The sequence below is a fragment of the Balaenoptera physalus genome (assembly GCF_965194825.1).
Source record: "Balaenoptera physalus genome assembly, chromosome: 2".
In the NCBI taxonomy this organism is placed as follows: Eukaryota; Metazoa; Chordata; class Mammalia; order Artiodactyla; family Balaenopteridae; genus Balaenoptera; species Balaenoptera physalus.
This window is the reverse complement of record NC_138883.1, coordinates 169,824,435-169,841,623: the sequence shown is the minus strand read 5'-3', so window position 1 is coordinate 169,841,623 and position 17,189 is coordinate 169,824,435. Positions and strand designations below refer to the sequence as shown.

Below are 17,189 nucleotides of genomic sequence, written 5' to 3'. Positions count from 1 at the left end.
ACTTTCACTGCTCTCTGTGGTCTGGTCTCTGCGTGTCTCTCCGATCCTGCTTCTGAGTTTTCCTCCTTACAGCTTTGATTAAATGTGAGCATATCTCCTTGCTTTCATGATTTTGCTCAGGCTGGTCCTTCCAGCAATACTGTTCATCCAGTGGTAACTCTATTTTCACAGGATTAAGTCCTCTTCTCCCCTGCAGTGCAGATTAAAGGCCACTTCCTGGATAAGCCCTCTTGTCCCTGCTAGTGGAAGTACTATCGGCTTCCTCCAAACTCTCACAGGACATAATTTTTATTCCTTTTATGGGATTGAAAATTCCTACTTTGTATAATGGTTATTTACACGCTGTTTTTAAATTAAAAATGAAGACCTTTTTTTCAGTATCTTGGTCAAAATAAGGAGGCAAAGAATTATCTGTGTGAAATCTAAGAGAAAATGTCTCATCCAGGCATGAGCTGGTGGCAATGTCTGTCCAAGACAGACAACTCAGAGCACGGAGTCTGCAGCTGCTTCAGCTGTCAGACCCTTGTGTAACACCTCGTCCAGAGCTTTACACAATGGCCTCAATTAATATGGAGACAACGTGAACGTTGTCTCAATCCATCATTTCTATGGTGGCAAGAACTGTATCACCATTGGTAATGGGTTGAGTGGGGCTGTAAGAAATTTAGCCTTGCTATGGACTGAAAATGCAAAGTAGGAGAGAAAAGATAAGATAATCCCTAGATTTTGGTGGGCATAATGGGATGAGTGGTGGTACTACTAAAAAGAAAGGGGACAAAGAACTAATTGGGGGTGGGACAGCATTAAGCTCCATTTTGGACAGGTTGAGTTTGAAGCAAGCATCTTTGAAATACTCATGTGGAGATGGGAATTAAAAGGAGTTATTATGAGAGCAGCCAGGATAGCTTTCGAGAAGTCCTGTGTATGAAGGAGTAAACATTCCAAAGGGTGAATAATTCTCACCATGACATAGTCACAGCCATTAGAGGAAAATTATCTTGCCCAGAAAATAGAAAGTAATATGGGGTTGTGCACTGTACCGCATTGAAAGAACCCTATTATTACTTCCTATTGATTTTTCTGCTTCCTTCTTTCATTTTTTTTTTTTTTTTGTAAAATCAAAATCCCATTCTAGTGAATGTATATTACATAAAGTCCCACACCTAAATAAAGAATTGACAGCTTGAACCAGGCACTTTTAGCACTGATGGTTAGACAATTTTTAAATTTTGTCTTTCATCTGTTAATCCTTTGAGATATGTCTCAAATTTGCCTTATATCCTGGTTTGAAAATCATATATGCTGGGACAAGTGGGATGATTAGAGCAGCACCACAAATACAGCCATTATTTTTGGCCCAAGAAATAACTGTTTGAGTTACTAAATTCTTATAAATATTCCTTTTTGCTTCTATAAAATTACATGTAAAACATAATTTATACGTATCAAAGATAATCACCACTAGCAATATTAAGGGTATCAAGTTATTTTGCTTTGTATATATATAAAACACGAAAAATTTTAAAAGATAACGTTAATATATAGTATAACTACCATACAAAGAAATTTTATTTATTTATTTACTTATTTATTTATGGCCATGCCACGTGGCTTGCAGGATCTTAGTTCCCCAACCAGGGATTGAACCCAGGCCCACAGAAGTGAAAGCGCTGAGTCGTAACCACTGGACCGTCAGGGAACTCCCCATAAAAAGGAATTTTAATTGGGAATTTATTATCATTCGAGTAGATACTGGGCTAGGTTTTTCCTTTATTTACAAGGTACGCAAATCATTACTTAAATAATATTTGTAGGTAAATGTTCAAGGTATATAAAAGAATTTTAGGATCCTGTTTGCATATTCCACATAATGGGTATTCACTGCTTCAGCAGCTAAAAACACCTTTCGCCTGCGGGGGGAAATTCCTTCCGAAATGCTGTGAGGAAGGACTCTGCCTCTCACCTGGAAACCGGAAGTGAGGGAGGACCTAGTGCTTCTCACTCCGTTTTTCACCTACAGCCGGGCCTGTGACCTCAGCCTGGGGGAGCAATGGTCCTGCAGGGAACTTAGAACATCGAGCGAGTGGCACAAAGCTCAAGATGAGTTTACAAATACTTTGAGGTGCTGTGGCTTTCAAGAAATGAGTGTTGCTTTGTGCAGGAAATGTTACAGGGCTGGGGGTATCAGTGGCAGCCTCTTGGCAGGTAGTTCTTGAGAAAGGATACTTGAGGCACCCTGCTTCCTTTGCTTCTAAGTCTGCCTCTCTGCCTCCCTCTCAGTTCTCTGAGCCACCCAGTATTTTTCACAAAATTGCTTTTCTTCTTAAGTTGGCAGGTATTGTTTTTAGTCAAGAATGCTGAAGAGTACATTTCAATTACAAATGACTTTTACCTATTCCCATTACATTGGATAATTGAGTATTTTTAAATCCGGATTCAAGAGTAAAACTTCTTTTTTGAAATACTTTATAATTCAAGTTTTTCACTGATCCAGCCTGCATACTAACATCACAAATTTTAACTCTTATGAAAAATGTGTTCGCACAGTTGAGGAGTTTGTCATAGGAGTGGTTGCTATATTCATATGCATCTTGATTCCTCAGAACAGGTAAGTTATTAGAGTGACTTGTTTGTTCTATTCAGGCCTTAACTTAGAATAGAGAGTTCTTGTTTTCATTCCACACTAGCTTCCAACACCACCCCCTCCCCATCATCAAGAAATTTAAAGAACTCAGTTTGTATTCAATTTATAGGAAAGTCAACTTTAAAACTGAATTGTGAACAAAAAAATATTTATCCTGCCAAGCATATGCATCAATCCAATTCCAAAGGTTAGTATCACATACCAAAAAATGTCAGCTTAGATTTAGATATATTGATTTAGTACAGTTGGGTTTTGGATCAATTTTATCGATGTTAGGAACTATGACAAATCAAATAATTTTGCATGATCTCGAAGAGCGTTATTTTTGCCTAAGGTGGTGCCAGCAGCATCCCAGACCCTCTTTTCATTTCCCTGAGTATGTCTCACACTTTGGGACTAGTATAAAAATGCTGAGAGCATTTTCCTTCCCCCTCCTATAAGGTCACAGATCTGTGGTCAAACGGTGCTGTGGGTTCATGATTCCAGCTCCACTTCCACCCCCTCCAAACATTCACTTTTGAAAGATAAAATATATTTTTAAATATTTTTAAAAAGAATTAAAACGACAAAGACATTCTCTAAAACCAGGTGAGCGTTATAGTGGACCTAATGGATGAGATACACACTGGGTAAGAGAGCAGAAACCATAGATGACTCCAAGTCCAGGACTAGAAATAGGCAGAATAGGCCTGGAAGGGAAGGAAGCAGAACGAAAGCCCTGACCTGTGCTTGGTGGACAGAATGGAACTGAATGTGTGCCTTGCCTGGAGAGAGAAGACTGAAAAAATTCTGCACCTTCTTCCGTTTATGGAACCAGGTACCTAAGATGGCAGGACAGGGCAGAAACATGGGGTCTACTTCATACTGGCTCAGTGACTAGATCTGCAATATCCTCAAAGTCGTGATGGACAGAAAGGCTTTGGACTGGGGGCACTTGAAGCTGGATTACAGCAAAGGCAAAGCCTCCAAAATAGGGGAAGAAACAAAACAAAATATCACCTATTAAACATGGGAGAGTGGGGACTTCCCTGGTGGTCCAGTGGTAAAGAAACCACCTTCCAATGCAGGGGATGTGGGTTCAATCCCTGGTTGGGGAACTAAGATCCCACATGCCATGGGGCAACTAAGCCCACGTGCCACAACTACTGAGTTCACGTGCCTCAATGAGAGAGCCCGTGTGCCGCAAACTACAGAGCCCACATGCTCTGGAACCTGCACACCACAACTACAGAGTCCATGTGCCCTGGAGCCCATGCACCACAACTAGAGAGAGAAAACCTGCACGCCACTACTAGAGAGAAGCCCATGCGCTGCAACGAAAGATCCCGCACACCTCAATGAAGACGCCACGTGCCACAACTAAGACTTGAGGCAGCCAAAAAAATAAAGAAAATACAGAAATATTTAAAAATAAATAAAATATTTTAAAAAATAAAATAAAGATGGGAGAGCAAACTAAAATTCTAAACCACAGAAGGAAACCACATATTGAGGAAACAAATGAACTCATTCATCAGGACATTTCAATCTTGTTAAAATGCAAATCCAGATATGACTGCTAAGTAGTGTAAGATCAAGAGAAAAAGGAAAGAATGACATTCACAAAAAAGACAAAGAAATTAGCCAGATATGAATGGCCAGATATAAAAGTCAGATATGATGAAAGAATAAATGGCTAAAAAAATAAAACAGTGAGAAATTCTAGAAATGAAAAACACAGAAATATCAACATGAAAAATCAGTTTGTAAGGATAGCTCTAACTAGGCCTAGTCTAAGAGAGAATTAGTGAACTGGAAAACAATTTTGAAGAAATTATCTAAAATGCAGCAGAGACTGATAAACCGATGACAAACATGAAAGAGAAATTATAAGACATTTAAGGTAAATTAGGACATTCCAATATTTATCTCTTAGGAGCAGAAAATAAAAAGAATGAGAGAGGATCAATATTTAAAGGAATAATGACTGAAAATTTTCCATAATTGAGTAAGACTTGAGTTCTCATATTGAAAGCATATTCTGAATTCTTAACTGGATAATGAATATATTTTGTGACTCAAACAGAAGTATTGAGCTTAGGCTAACACAGTGTCCAATATATAGTAGTTTTCAATAATTTTTTTTAATCACTAGAACTTAGAGCACCAGGCTTTTAATCTAAATACTGTGTAGTTCAACCATTCTTATAATGCTTGAATGTTGGGAGGCAATTCTCCATGAGTCTCTCACATTTCTTCATGTTTTGTATTAGCTTTTGTTCTAGACTATATTTGCCATGTTTGCTATACAAACATATATATAAAGATAGTGTCTCCCTCCAGGACACATGGAAGTTTTGTTTGCTGTCTGGAATAGTAAAGATAAAGTCTGCTCCAGGGCAAAGTTAGGCAGATTTGCTAGCAACCCCTTTAAAAGATTAGAGTTTCTCAAGCTCAGGGTTCCCAAACTGTGGGCAAACCCACTGTGTATACACCATCTACCAAGGCCATTCCACATCACCCCTAGGACTTACGGGGCAAGGACAACCAACATGAATGTAAAATTCATGCTGTGGGCTTAACTGTGCATAATAAAGGCCTCTGTCTCTGATCAAGGGTCTCTTCTGCCAGCATTCATGAAATTGGCAGGTCAACTTATTAGCTTGCAAGTAGGATAAAATCTCAAATCCTTCACAGTTCTGGACACTGGACACCCTATACAATATTGGTACACCTCAATCTCTGTTTTTTATTTGTTTGTTTGCTTGTTGTTTGCCCATTTGCTTTGGGAAGGATGGGATTGTAGCAGACTGTGGAGCTATACCCACACAAAGATACAAAGATGGGCATTATGAGCCCACAACCAACTACCTCCTCACTAGAAACTACATGCCCAGTTCCTTCTTTCTGGCACTCTATTCCACTCACAACTTAAATTTTTCCTCACTGAAGGTCTCTCCAGCAAGGCTGTAAACTCACTTAGGCAAGGACTCAAAATTGGCCACAATCATTGGCCATTCATGGGAATAAAGCTTTGTCATTGGGATTAGGATTTGAATCCCTGCTAAGTCATTCATTACCTGTGCAGCTTTGTACAAGTTAATTAGCCTCTGCAAACCTCAGTTCTTCTTGCTGTGAAAATGGGGGATCATAAAACATTTCCCTCAGGGTTGTTGTAAAATCACATGATATAAAGTCTTAATACAATGCCCTGTGCATAGTAGGCATTAAAGAAATAGGAATTAAATATATTAAACCACAACAGGAATTCAAATATAACTGCTTTTTAGGTCATGCCCTATTTTCTACACACTTCTCCCAGCTCCCTAAACAGTGATATGCACCTGACATGCAATTAATAGGATTCTCATGAATAAACTTAAATCACAAAAGACTATTCTTTGACTTAACAATACCATCTATAGAAATTTATCTTACGGAAGTAGTAAGAGATTTGTATACAACTCTATTCATTACAGTGTTACTTATTAGAATTAAAAATAATTAATAACAACCTAAATGCCCAATAATAGGGGGTTATTTAAATCAATCATTGAATAGTCATGCAAGAGAATGTTGTACAGCAATTTAAAACTTTGTGGTACACATTGGGAGAAAATATTTGTAAGCAATGTGACCAACAAGGGATTAATCTCCAAAATATACAAACAGCTCATGCAGCTCAATATCAAAAACACAAACAACCCAATCAAAAAATGGGCAGAAAATCGAAATAGACATTTCTCCAAAGAAGACATACAGATGACCAAGAGGCACATGAAAAGATGCTCAACACTGCTAATTATTAGAGAAATGCAAATTAAAACTCCAATGAGATATCACCTCACACCAGTCAGAATGGCCATCATCAAAAAGTCTACAAAAAATAAAAGCTGGAAAGGGTGTGGAGAAAAGGGAACCCTCCTACACTGTTGGTGGGAATGTAAATTCGTACAGCTACTATGGAGAACAGCATGGAGGTTCTCTAAAAAACTAAATATAGAACTACTATATGATCCAGCAATCCCACTCCTGGGCATATATCCAGAGAAAAACATGGTTTGAAAGAATACATGCAACCCAATGTTCACTGCAGCACTGTTTACAACAGCCAAGACATGGAAGCAACCTAAATGTCCATGAACAGATGAATGGATAAAGAAGATGTGGTACATATATACAATGTAATATTACTCAGCCATTAAAAACAATGAAATAATGCCATTTGCAGCAACATGGATGGACCTGGAGATTATCATACTAAGTGAAGTAAGTCAGACAGAGAAAGACAAATATCATATGATACCTCTTATATGCATAATCTAAAAAAAATGATACAAATGAACTTATTTACAAAACAGAAACAGACGCACAGACCTAGAGAATGAACTTATGGTTACCAGGGCAGAAGGGTGGGAAGGAGGGATAGACTGGGAGTTTAGAATTGACATGTACACACTGCTATATTTAAAACAGATAACAAGGATCTACTGTATAGCACAAGGAACTCTGCTCAATATTCTGTAATAACCTAAATGGGAAAAGAACTTGAAAAAGAATAGATACATGTATATGTATAACTGAATCACCTTACTGTACACCTGAAACTAAAACAACATTGTTAATCAACTATACTCCAATAAAAAGTAAAAATTTTTTAAAATTTGTGGTAGAAGGATATTTAAAGACATGGGTATTCGCTAGTCAATGAAAGAAAGCAGGCTCCAGGACACATATATTCCAATTAGGTTTTTAAATGTATTTCCATCCATAAGATACTAGAAGGTTATAGATTAAAATGTTATAATTGATTGATTCTATGTTGTACACATCTGTGTAGCTTCTAAATTTCCTAAAATAAACATATATACTATCTATAAGTAAACATATTCAACATTATAAAAACTATACATAACAGATCATTAAAAATCAAAATAGGAAGTATAAATAAAATATTAAAAATGATTTTTGAATATAATTCAACCAGGGAAAATGATACCAAAAAATAATAGTGTAAAAAACTATTTCAAGTGTTACATTCAATTTTAAATCTCAAATCTAAGATATCTTACTTCACAGAAGAGGAGACAAATACAAGAAAATATAAGCCAATATTAATCATCTACTGGAGTTTACATTCTTTGTTCTGATGAGGCTGTTTAAAAAATGCTGCCAGCTCTCTCCCTCCATGAACAAGGAAGTGGGTATGAGACACCACATCTGCTAGTGCCTTGATCTTGGACTTCCCAGTCACCAGAACTAAGCAAGTCCAGACCAGAGGGCAGACAGCAGAAGCAAGAAGAACTACAATCCTGCAGCCTGTGTAAGGAAAACCACATCCACAGAAAGACAGACAAGATGAAAAGGCAGAGGGCTATGTACCAGATGAAGGAACAAGATAAAACTCCAGAAAAACAACTAAATGAAGTGGAGACAGGCAACCTTCCAGAAAAAGAAATGAGAATAATGATAGTGAAGATGATCTAGGACCTCGGAAAAAGAAAGGAGGCAAAGATCGAGAAGATGCAAGAAATGATTAATGAAGATCTAGAAAATTAAAGAACAAACAAACAGAGATGAACAACACAATAACTGAAATGAAAAATACACTAGAAGGAATCAATAGCAGAATAACTGAGGCAGAAGAACGGATAAGTGACTTGGAAGACAGAATGGTGGAATTCACTGCTGCAGAAGAGAATAAAGAAAAAAGAATGAAAAGAAATGAAGACAGCCTAAGAGACCTCTGGGACAACATTAAATGCAACAACATTCACATTATAGGGGTCTCAGAAGGAGAAGGGAGAGAGAAAGGACCCGAGAAAATATTCGAAGAGATTATAGTCAAAAACTTCCCTAACATGGGAAAGGAAATAGCCACCCAAGTCCAGGAAGTGCAGAGAGTCCCAGGCAGGATAAACCCAAGGAGAAACATGCCGAGACACATAGTAATCAAGCTGACAATAATTAAAGACAAAGAAAAATTATTGAAAGCAACAAGGGAAAAATGACAAATAACATACAAGGGAACTCCCATAAAGTTAACAGCTGATTTCTCAGCAGAAACTCTATAAGCCAGAAGGGAGTGGCATGACATATTTAAAGTGATGAAAGGGAAGAACCTACAATGAAGATTACTCTACCTGGCAAGGATCTCATTCAGATTCGATGGAGAAATCAAAAGCTTTACAGACAAGCAAAAGCTAAGAGAATTCAGCACCACCAAACCAGCTCTACAACAAATGCTAAGGGAACTTCTCTAAATGGGAAACACAAGAGAAGAAAAGGACCTACAAAAACAAACCCAAAACAATTAAGAAAACGGTAATACATATCGATAATTACCTTAAACGTGAATGGATTAAATGCTCCAACCAAAAGACACAGGCTTGCTGAATGGATACAAAAACAAGACCCATATATATGCTGTCTACAAGAGACCTACTTCAGACCTAGGGACACATTCAGACTAAAAGTGAGGGGATGGAAAAAGATATTCCATGCAAATGGAAATCAAAAGAAAGCTGGAGTAGCAATACTCATATCAGATAAAATAGATTTTAAAATAAAGAATGTTACAAAAGACAAGGAAGGACACTACATAATGATCAAGGGATCAATCCAAGAAGAAGATGTAACAATTATAAATATATATGCACCCAACATAGGAAGACCTCAACACATAAGGCAACTGCTAACAGCTATAAAAGAGGCAATCAGGGGTACTTCCTTGGTGGTGCAGTGGTTAAGAATCTGCCTCCCAATGCAGGGGACACCAGTTCGATCCCTGGTCCGGGAAGATCCCACATGCCGTGGAGCAACTAAGCCTGTGTGCCACAACTACTGAGCCTGTGCTCTAGAGCCCGTGAGCCACAACTACTGAGCCCACATGCCACAACTACTGAAGCCCTCATGCCTAGAGCCCGTGCTCCACAACAAGAGAAGCCACTGCAATGAGGAGCCTGCACACCTCAATGAAGAGTAGCCCCTGCTCGCCGCAACTAGAGAAAGCCTGTGCGCAGCAACGAAGACCCAACACAGCCAAAAATAAATAAACAAAATAAGTAAATTTTAAAAAAAAAAAAAAAGAGGCAATCAACAGTAACACAATAATAGTGGGGGACCTTAACACCTCACTTACACCAATGGACAGATCATCCAAACAGAAAATTAACAAGGAAACACAAGCTTTAAATGATATAATAAACCAGACAGATTTAATTGATATTTATAGGACATTCCATCCAAAAACAGCAGATTACACTTTCTTCTCAACTGCGCACAGAACATTCTCCAGCATAGATCACATCGTGGGTCACAAATCAAGCCTCAGTAAATTTAAGAAAACTGAAATAATATCAAGCATCTCTTCTGACCACAATGCTATGAGATTAAGAATCAATTACAGGGAAAAAACGTAAAAAACACAAACACATGGAGGCTAAACAATACGTTACTAAATAACCAAGAGATCACTGAAGAAATCAAAGAGGAAATCAAAAAATACCTAGAGACAAATGACAATGAAAACACGATGATCCAAAACCTATGGGATGCAGCAAAAGCAGTTCTAAGAGGGAAGTTTATAGCTATACAAGCCTACCTCAAGAAACAAGAAAAATCTCAAATAAACAATCTAACCTTACACCTAAAGGAACTAGAGGAAGAAGAACAAACAAAACCCAAAGTTAGCAGAAGGAAAGAAATCATAAAGATCAGAGCAGAAATAAATGAAATAGAAACAAAGAAAATAATAGCAAAGATCAATAAAACTAAAAGCTGGTTCTTTGAGAAGATAAACAAAATTGATAAAGCATTAGCCAGACTCATCAAGAAAAAGAGGGAGAGGACTCAAATCAATAAAATCAGAAATGAAAAAGGAGAAGTTACAACAGACACCTCAGAAATACAAAGCATCCTAAGAGACTACTACAAGCAACACTATGCCACTAAAATGGACAACCTGGAAGAAATGGACAAATTCTAAGAAAGGTATAACCTTCCAAGACTGAACCAGGAAGAAACAGAAAATATGAACAGACCAATCACAAGTAATGAAATTGAAACTGTGATTAAAAATCTTCCAACAAACAAAAGTCCAGGACCAGATGGCTTCACAGGTGAATTCTATCAAACATTTAGAGAAGAGCTAACACCCATCCTTCTCAAACTCTTCCAAAAAATTGCAGAGGAAGGAACACTCCCAAACTCATTCTATGAGGCCACCATCACCCTGATACCAAAACCAGACAAAGATACTACAAAAAAAGAAAATTACAGACCAATATCACTGATGAATATAGATGCAAAAATCCTCAACAAAATACTAGCAAACAGAATCCAACAACACATTAAAATGGTCATACACCATAATCAAGTGGGATTTATCCCAGGGACGCAAGGATTCTTCAATATATGCAAATCAATCAATGTGATATACCATATTAACAAACTGAAGAATAAAAACCATATGATCATCTCAATAGATGCAGAAAAAGCTTTTGACAAAATTCAACACCCATTTATGATAAAAACTCTCCAGAAAGTGGGCATAGAGGGAACCTACCTCAACATAATAAAGGCCATATATGACAAACCCACAGCAAACATCATTCTCAATGGTGAAAAACTGAAAGCATTTCCTCTAAGATCAGGAACGAGACAAGGATGTCCACTCTCACCACTATTATTCAACCTAGTTTTGGAAGTCCTAGCCATGGCAATCAGAGAAGAAAAAGAAATAAAAGGAATACAAATTAGAAAAGAAGACGTAAAACTGTCACTGCTTGCAGATGATGTGATACTACACATAGAGAATCCTAAAGATGCCACCAGAAAACTACTAGAGCTAATCAATGAATTTGGTAAAGTTACAGGATACAAAATTAATGCACAGAAACCTCTTGCATTCCTATACACTAATGATGAAAATTCTGAAAGAGAAATTAAGGAAACACTCCCATTTACCAATGCAACAAAAAGAATAAAATACCTAGAAATAAACCTACCTAGGGAGACAAAAGACCTGTATGCAGAAAACTAAAAGACACTGTTGAAAGAAATTAAAGATGATACTAACAGATGGAGAGATATACCATGTTCTTGGATTGGAAGAATCAATATTGTGAAAATGACTATACTACCCAAAGCAATCCACAGATTCAATGCAATCCCTACCAAATTACCAATGGCATTTTTTTACAGAACTAGAACAAAAAATCTTAAAATTTGTATGGAGACACAAAAGACCCCGAATAGCCAAAGCCGTCTTGAGGGAAAAAAACGGAGCTGGAGGAATCAGACTCCCTAACTTCAGACTATACTACAGTAATCAAGACAATATGGTACTGGCACAAAAACAGGAATATAGATCAATGGAACAGGATAGAAAGCCTAGAGATAAACCCACGCACCTATGGTCAACTAATCTATGACAAAGAAGGCAAGGATATACAATGGAGAAAAGACAGTCTCTTCAATAAATGGTGCTGGGAAAACTGGACAGCTACATGTAAAAGAATGAAATTAGAACACTACCTAACACCATACACAAAAATAAAGTCAAAATGGATTAGAGACTTAAATGTAAGACCAGACACTATAAAACTCTGAGAAGAAAACATAGGAAGAACACTCTTTGACATAAATCCCAGCAAGATCTTTTTTGATCCACCTCCTAGAGTAATGGAAATAAAAACAAAAATAAACAAATGGGACCTAATGAAACTTAAAAGCTTTTTGCAAAGCAAAGGAAACTTCAAACAAGACGAAAAGACAACCCTCAGAATGGGAGAAAATATTTGCAAGTGAATCAACAGACAAAGGATTAATCTCCAAAATATATAAACAGCTCATGCAGCTCAATATTAAAGAAACAAACAACCCAATCCAAAAATGGGCAGAAGACCTAAATAGACATTTCTCCAAAGAGGATATACAGATTGCCAACAAACCCATGAAAGGATGCTCAACATCACTAATTATTAGAGAAATGCAAATCAAAACTACAATGAGGTATCACTTCACACCAGTTAGAATGGGCATCATCAGAAAATCTACAATCAACAAATGCTGGAGAGGGTGTGGAGAAAAGGGAACCCTCTTGCACTGTTGGTGGGAATGTAAACTGATACAACCACTATGGAGAACAATATGGAGGTTCCTTAAAAAATTAAAAATAGAACTACCATATGACCCAGCAATCCCACTACTGGGCATATACCCAGAGATAACCATAATTCAAAAAGACACATGCACCCCAATGTTCATTGCTGCACTATTTACAATAGCCAGGTCATGGAAGCAACCTAAATGCCCATGGACAGACGAATGGATAAAGAAGATGTGGTACATATATACAATGGAATATTACTCAGCCATAAAAAGGAATGAAATTGGGTCATTTGTGGAGATGTGGATGAATCTAGAGACTGTCATACAGCCTGAAGTAAGTCAGAAAGAGAAAAACAAATATCGTATACTAACGCGTATATGTGGAACCTAAAAAAATGGTACAGATGAACCGGTTTGCAGGGCAGAAGTTGAGACACAGATGTAGAGAACAAAGATATGGACACCAAGGGGGGAAAGCGGCGGGGGGTGGGGGGGTGGTGGTGTGATGAATTGGGAGATTGGGATTGACATGTATACACTAATGTGTATAAAATGGATGACTAATAAGGACCTGCTGTATAAAAAAAATAAATTAAATAAAATTCAAAAAGAAAGAAAAAAAAATGCTGCCAGTAATTTTACCATATCAGGATGCAACTCAACATGTGACATTCACTTTTCATTCAAATACCGCTTTATCTCCAAACCACAACCAGGGAATTTAAATCATTAAACCAGGGAGTTCTTTTCTCACCTTAACAACCATTGCATTATAAAATTGTCAGACTCTTTAGATGATCTTTGGATTTTGGAGTCAAGATGCTATTTAATTACCTGGCCTTTTCTGAGCCTCCCGTGCACTGGTAAATACCAATGAATTCCATGAGTTGTTTTTGCAACATCGCATCTTTGCCTTCAACTTGAGTAATGAATTTATGCTGTAAAAGATCTGACACTGTTGGCCGCTTTTCATAATCTTTAGTCAAGCACCTGCACTGGCAAAAAGGAACATGCCATTATTAGATAAGTTAGAGTTTTGCATTTATCATTCACAGTCCTAAAAACTGCTCTAACACAATGGAATTATGTTCTTCATCGATGCTCAGCCCAGGAAGCACATCTCAATGTTAGAACTGTAATATGATGAATTAATCTGTGAGAGATTACGCCGTAGTGATACCAACTTCCAACTAAATTCCCCTTCCCTAGCCTCCCAGTAAGCGTTACTGCAGAGTGATAACTGAACTCAGTCTCCATTGCAAAGTCTCCTTTACAAGTCAGTAGCTAAAGATAAACAACAATGCAGTCATTACAGTTTTAATGTTTACCTAGAATTAAAACAAACTTTTCAGTTTCCCTTCCCTAATGCTTTTAAAGGTTTCTCTGTTGATCTATTTCTTCCTACGTGATAAAACTGCTAACTCATCTGCGAGGGCTTATGTGCTGAGGATGTCTAAATCCCATGTCAGTGGATGTTTTTTGAGGTCTTCCAGGAGAAGTACAAATGCGTACCACACCTCTTGGTAGGATCAACCAGGTGAGAGCACCTGAAACGGCATCACAGGAGGAACACTGGAACAAACACTGGATGTTTAACCCACTGTCTTCAGATATTTGGAAGAGGGATTAGACTAGTTTTCAGTCACAAGGGACAAAAAAAAGCTAGGATCGATGGGGAGAATGAAGAGAGACACAGATTTCTGGTCAGTATAAGGGAGAACTTTCTGATAGTTAGGCTTATCAAAGATGGAAAGGACCACATTGGGAAGTAGGATTATTTTTATTAGGGGTTTACTGATTGGATGGCCCCTCGGTGCACACGTTCAAGAAGGATTTATGCTCTGCATACCCTTCCAACCCTGAGGTTCTGAGGATCTATGATTATGAGAAAACTGGTCAGAGTGGGGCTGTCATTTGGGGGTAGAAAAAAAGAAAAAAGAAGAAGGAACCCATGCCTGATCTGACCCATGCCATTTCTCAATCTGCATTGTTAATCCCCCTGGGATGAGAATTTGGCAACTTATTCTATTGGGCTTACCTAGAAAGATACTACCCAGGGATGCTAAAAGATGCTAAGGAATGAGGATGACAGTGTCTGAAAATAAGAACAAGTGCTCTTAGTTTTCATTTAGTTTCAGAGAATGTGTCGATTTCTGCCACCTGCAGCACTCATAGCTACGTATTGAGTTTAGTCACATAGGAGGCTATTTTATTCAGGTAAAACATTATCAGATAGCTGATGTGTACCAGCCACTCTGCTAGACACCGGAGTTACAGTGACAAGTAAGGCACATTCGGGGCCCTGGAGTTGTTCACTGGCTAGTGAGGGAGAAAGACCTCTAAACAGGTAGTGAAATAAAAGAGGAAATGCTACTAGAGGAAGAGGAACAAAGGACGGGAGAGCTCCCAGGGCAGAGTCCTAACTGCTTGGGGGAAACCAGGAAATGTTGCTCAGAGGTGACGTTGTGCCGAGTATGTCAAAGTCACCAAGTCCCATTGAGGATCCACGCGGAAGGACCCGCGGACACGGGGCATGACTATGAATCGTGGGGAGCCCTTCAAAGCTACCGATGCTCCTGAGAGGTCTGTGAAATTCGACTGCAGTTTACTAAATATTCTGCAGTGCATAGTACATACTCAGTAAAGACTATTTAAGTGAAAACTAAAAGAAAAAGCAGATTATCGATCTTTCTTGTATTTTCATAACCCTTAAATAACTCTCTTTATAGAAACAAGCAGATATTCTTGGTAGGAAAACCAGTGATAGCAGTATGGACAAGGATGACCAGTTCCTCTACCTTTTTGCCCTCTTTACATTTTCTGAGTGAGCTTTGACACATCAAAGCTTAATGACCCCTCTCTCCCATTTACAACTTGCATTCATCCCTTCCCTTATTTTCTCAAGGTGAAGTCATGATAAAGATTGAGAAAAAAGTTCATGGACAGATTTAGAAATGGCTGACTCATAGCTTCTAGTCAATTGTCTGGAGGCACTGCACTTGTACTAAGTATCTGTCAAATTAAAAGTGAACTTCAAACGTATAAGCATTTTATCTGTACGATTATCTGACTCACCAAGTGCAATGACAACTTCCCTGTGATGGGAATTAGCGATGCAGATAAATGAAGGGCTAAGAAACGGACTGAATAGACGATAGGTGAGAAGGTGGGACATGCCGAGGGTGAGGCTGCAAAGGGCAGGTGGACAGAAGAACGGGTTCATGGACGATGCAACGTCTGCAGAAGCACAGCTATCGATAAGTGAACGGACAAGACCCTGAGATCATTATCAGAACAATAATGGGTTCACTGAATATTCAGAAGACGCTACAAATGCTTGTTTTGAAGAAAATCGTGGAAACTTCTGGGGCTATTTAATAGATAAGGAGGAGATTCGGAAGCACAGAGGAATTGTTATAAAAAGCACATCTCAAAGTTACAGCAGGACGGGATCTCGTTAATTCTTTTAAAAGACTCTGTTATTACTCACTTGCTGATGAAGTCATTGAATTCTGCTGACCATATCTCAGGCTGCCTCAGTTTTGGGGGTGGATTCCTAGAAAAATAAGATATAAGGTTGGATTGTGCACATTGGTCAGTAACGATAAAAATTAAGAGGCAGAGCCAGGCAGGCTAATGCATTGCTGCATTGAGATTCTGCCAGGTATAATCAAGCATTACCATCATTTTCCAGTTTAAAGACAGATAATTAGTTTTTAATCATTCTTTATATGGAATGACAGTTTCCTTGTTTCTCTGAAAGCACTTAATATATGACGCATTTTTTTCTAGCTGATAATTTTTCTTCTTTGAAAGAAGCTTCTTGCTTTGAACTGAGAGCCCTAGAGGAAAACATAAATACTTAGCCGAATAGAAACAATGACTACTGGGGAAAAGATTTTTTTCTTTTGAGTCCAGCAGAAATCTCTGAGGAATATTCAGGATACACAGAGGTGACCTGAAAGGAGAAGTGTTCAGAATATGGAGGAAACTGCAGCATAGAGGGTCCTTTATAGTAGAACGCCTTTACGACTTGTTCTGTTGTTACTGGGTAGGGGGCCAGAAACAAGGTTACAAAAGTAAGGAACTGGAAAATATGATTAGCAATAAAGCTCTGAATGCCACTTAGAAGATTCTGTTATTAATTCCTTTCATTTTAAGCTGAACGAATCTTTTCTTTTTTTGGTATGTTCATGAATACAAAGGAACATCATTTGAAAATGAGGCTGATCTAACTGTAATCAAGCAACACTGATCAACCATGATAGTTGAATTTGCTGAAGTACTGCTTTATGTTAATTCCAACAGCTCCTTGTTTTCATTAGTGGAGTGGAAATACTTTGTCTTCAGCTCTGCATTAGTCCTTAAATAGCTTATAACGAAATTAATGTACAGTCTGTACAGGCTCATTAAAGAAAAGTACAGCTACTCATCTACCCTAGATCATGCCTAA

At 38.0% G+C, this 17,189-nt stretch overlaps 1 protein-coding gene across 23 annotated transcripts in view; it reads right to left on the bottom strand.

Moving 5' to 3' along the window:
• MYO3A (myosin IIIA) overlaps positions 1-17,189 on the bottom strand; it is a 188,355-nt gene that overhangs the window by 120,925 nt on the left and 50,241 nt on the right. For 22 of the 23 annotated variants that reach the window (XR_014261311.1, XR_014261312.1, XR_014261313.1 and 19 more), the window contains exons 9-10: positions 16,227-16,292; positions 13,571-13,726 (exon numbers count right to left, since the gene is read on the bottom strand). Coding sequence is in view for 17 of the 23 variants with exons in the window: in XM_082452738.1 (XP_082308864.1) it covers positions 13,571-13,726; positions 16,227-16,292 (222 nt within the window). In the remaining 6 variants the exon portion in view is untranslated. Of the gene's footprint in view, positions 1-13,570; positions 13,727-14,253; positions 14,399-16,226; positions 16,293-17,189 lie in introns of those variants that run through there. The other variant, XR_014261316.1, reaches the window with a different exon arrangement.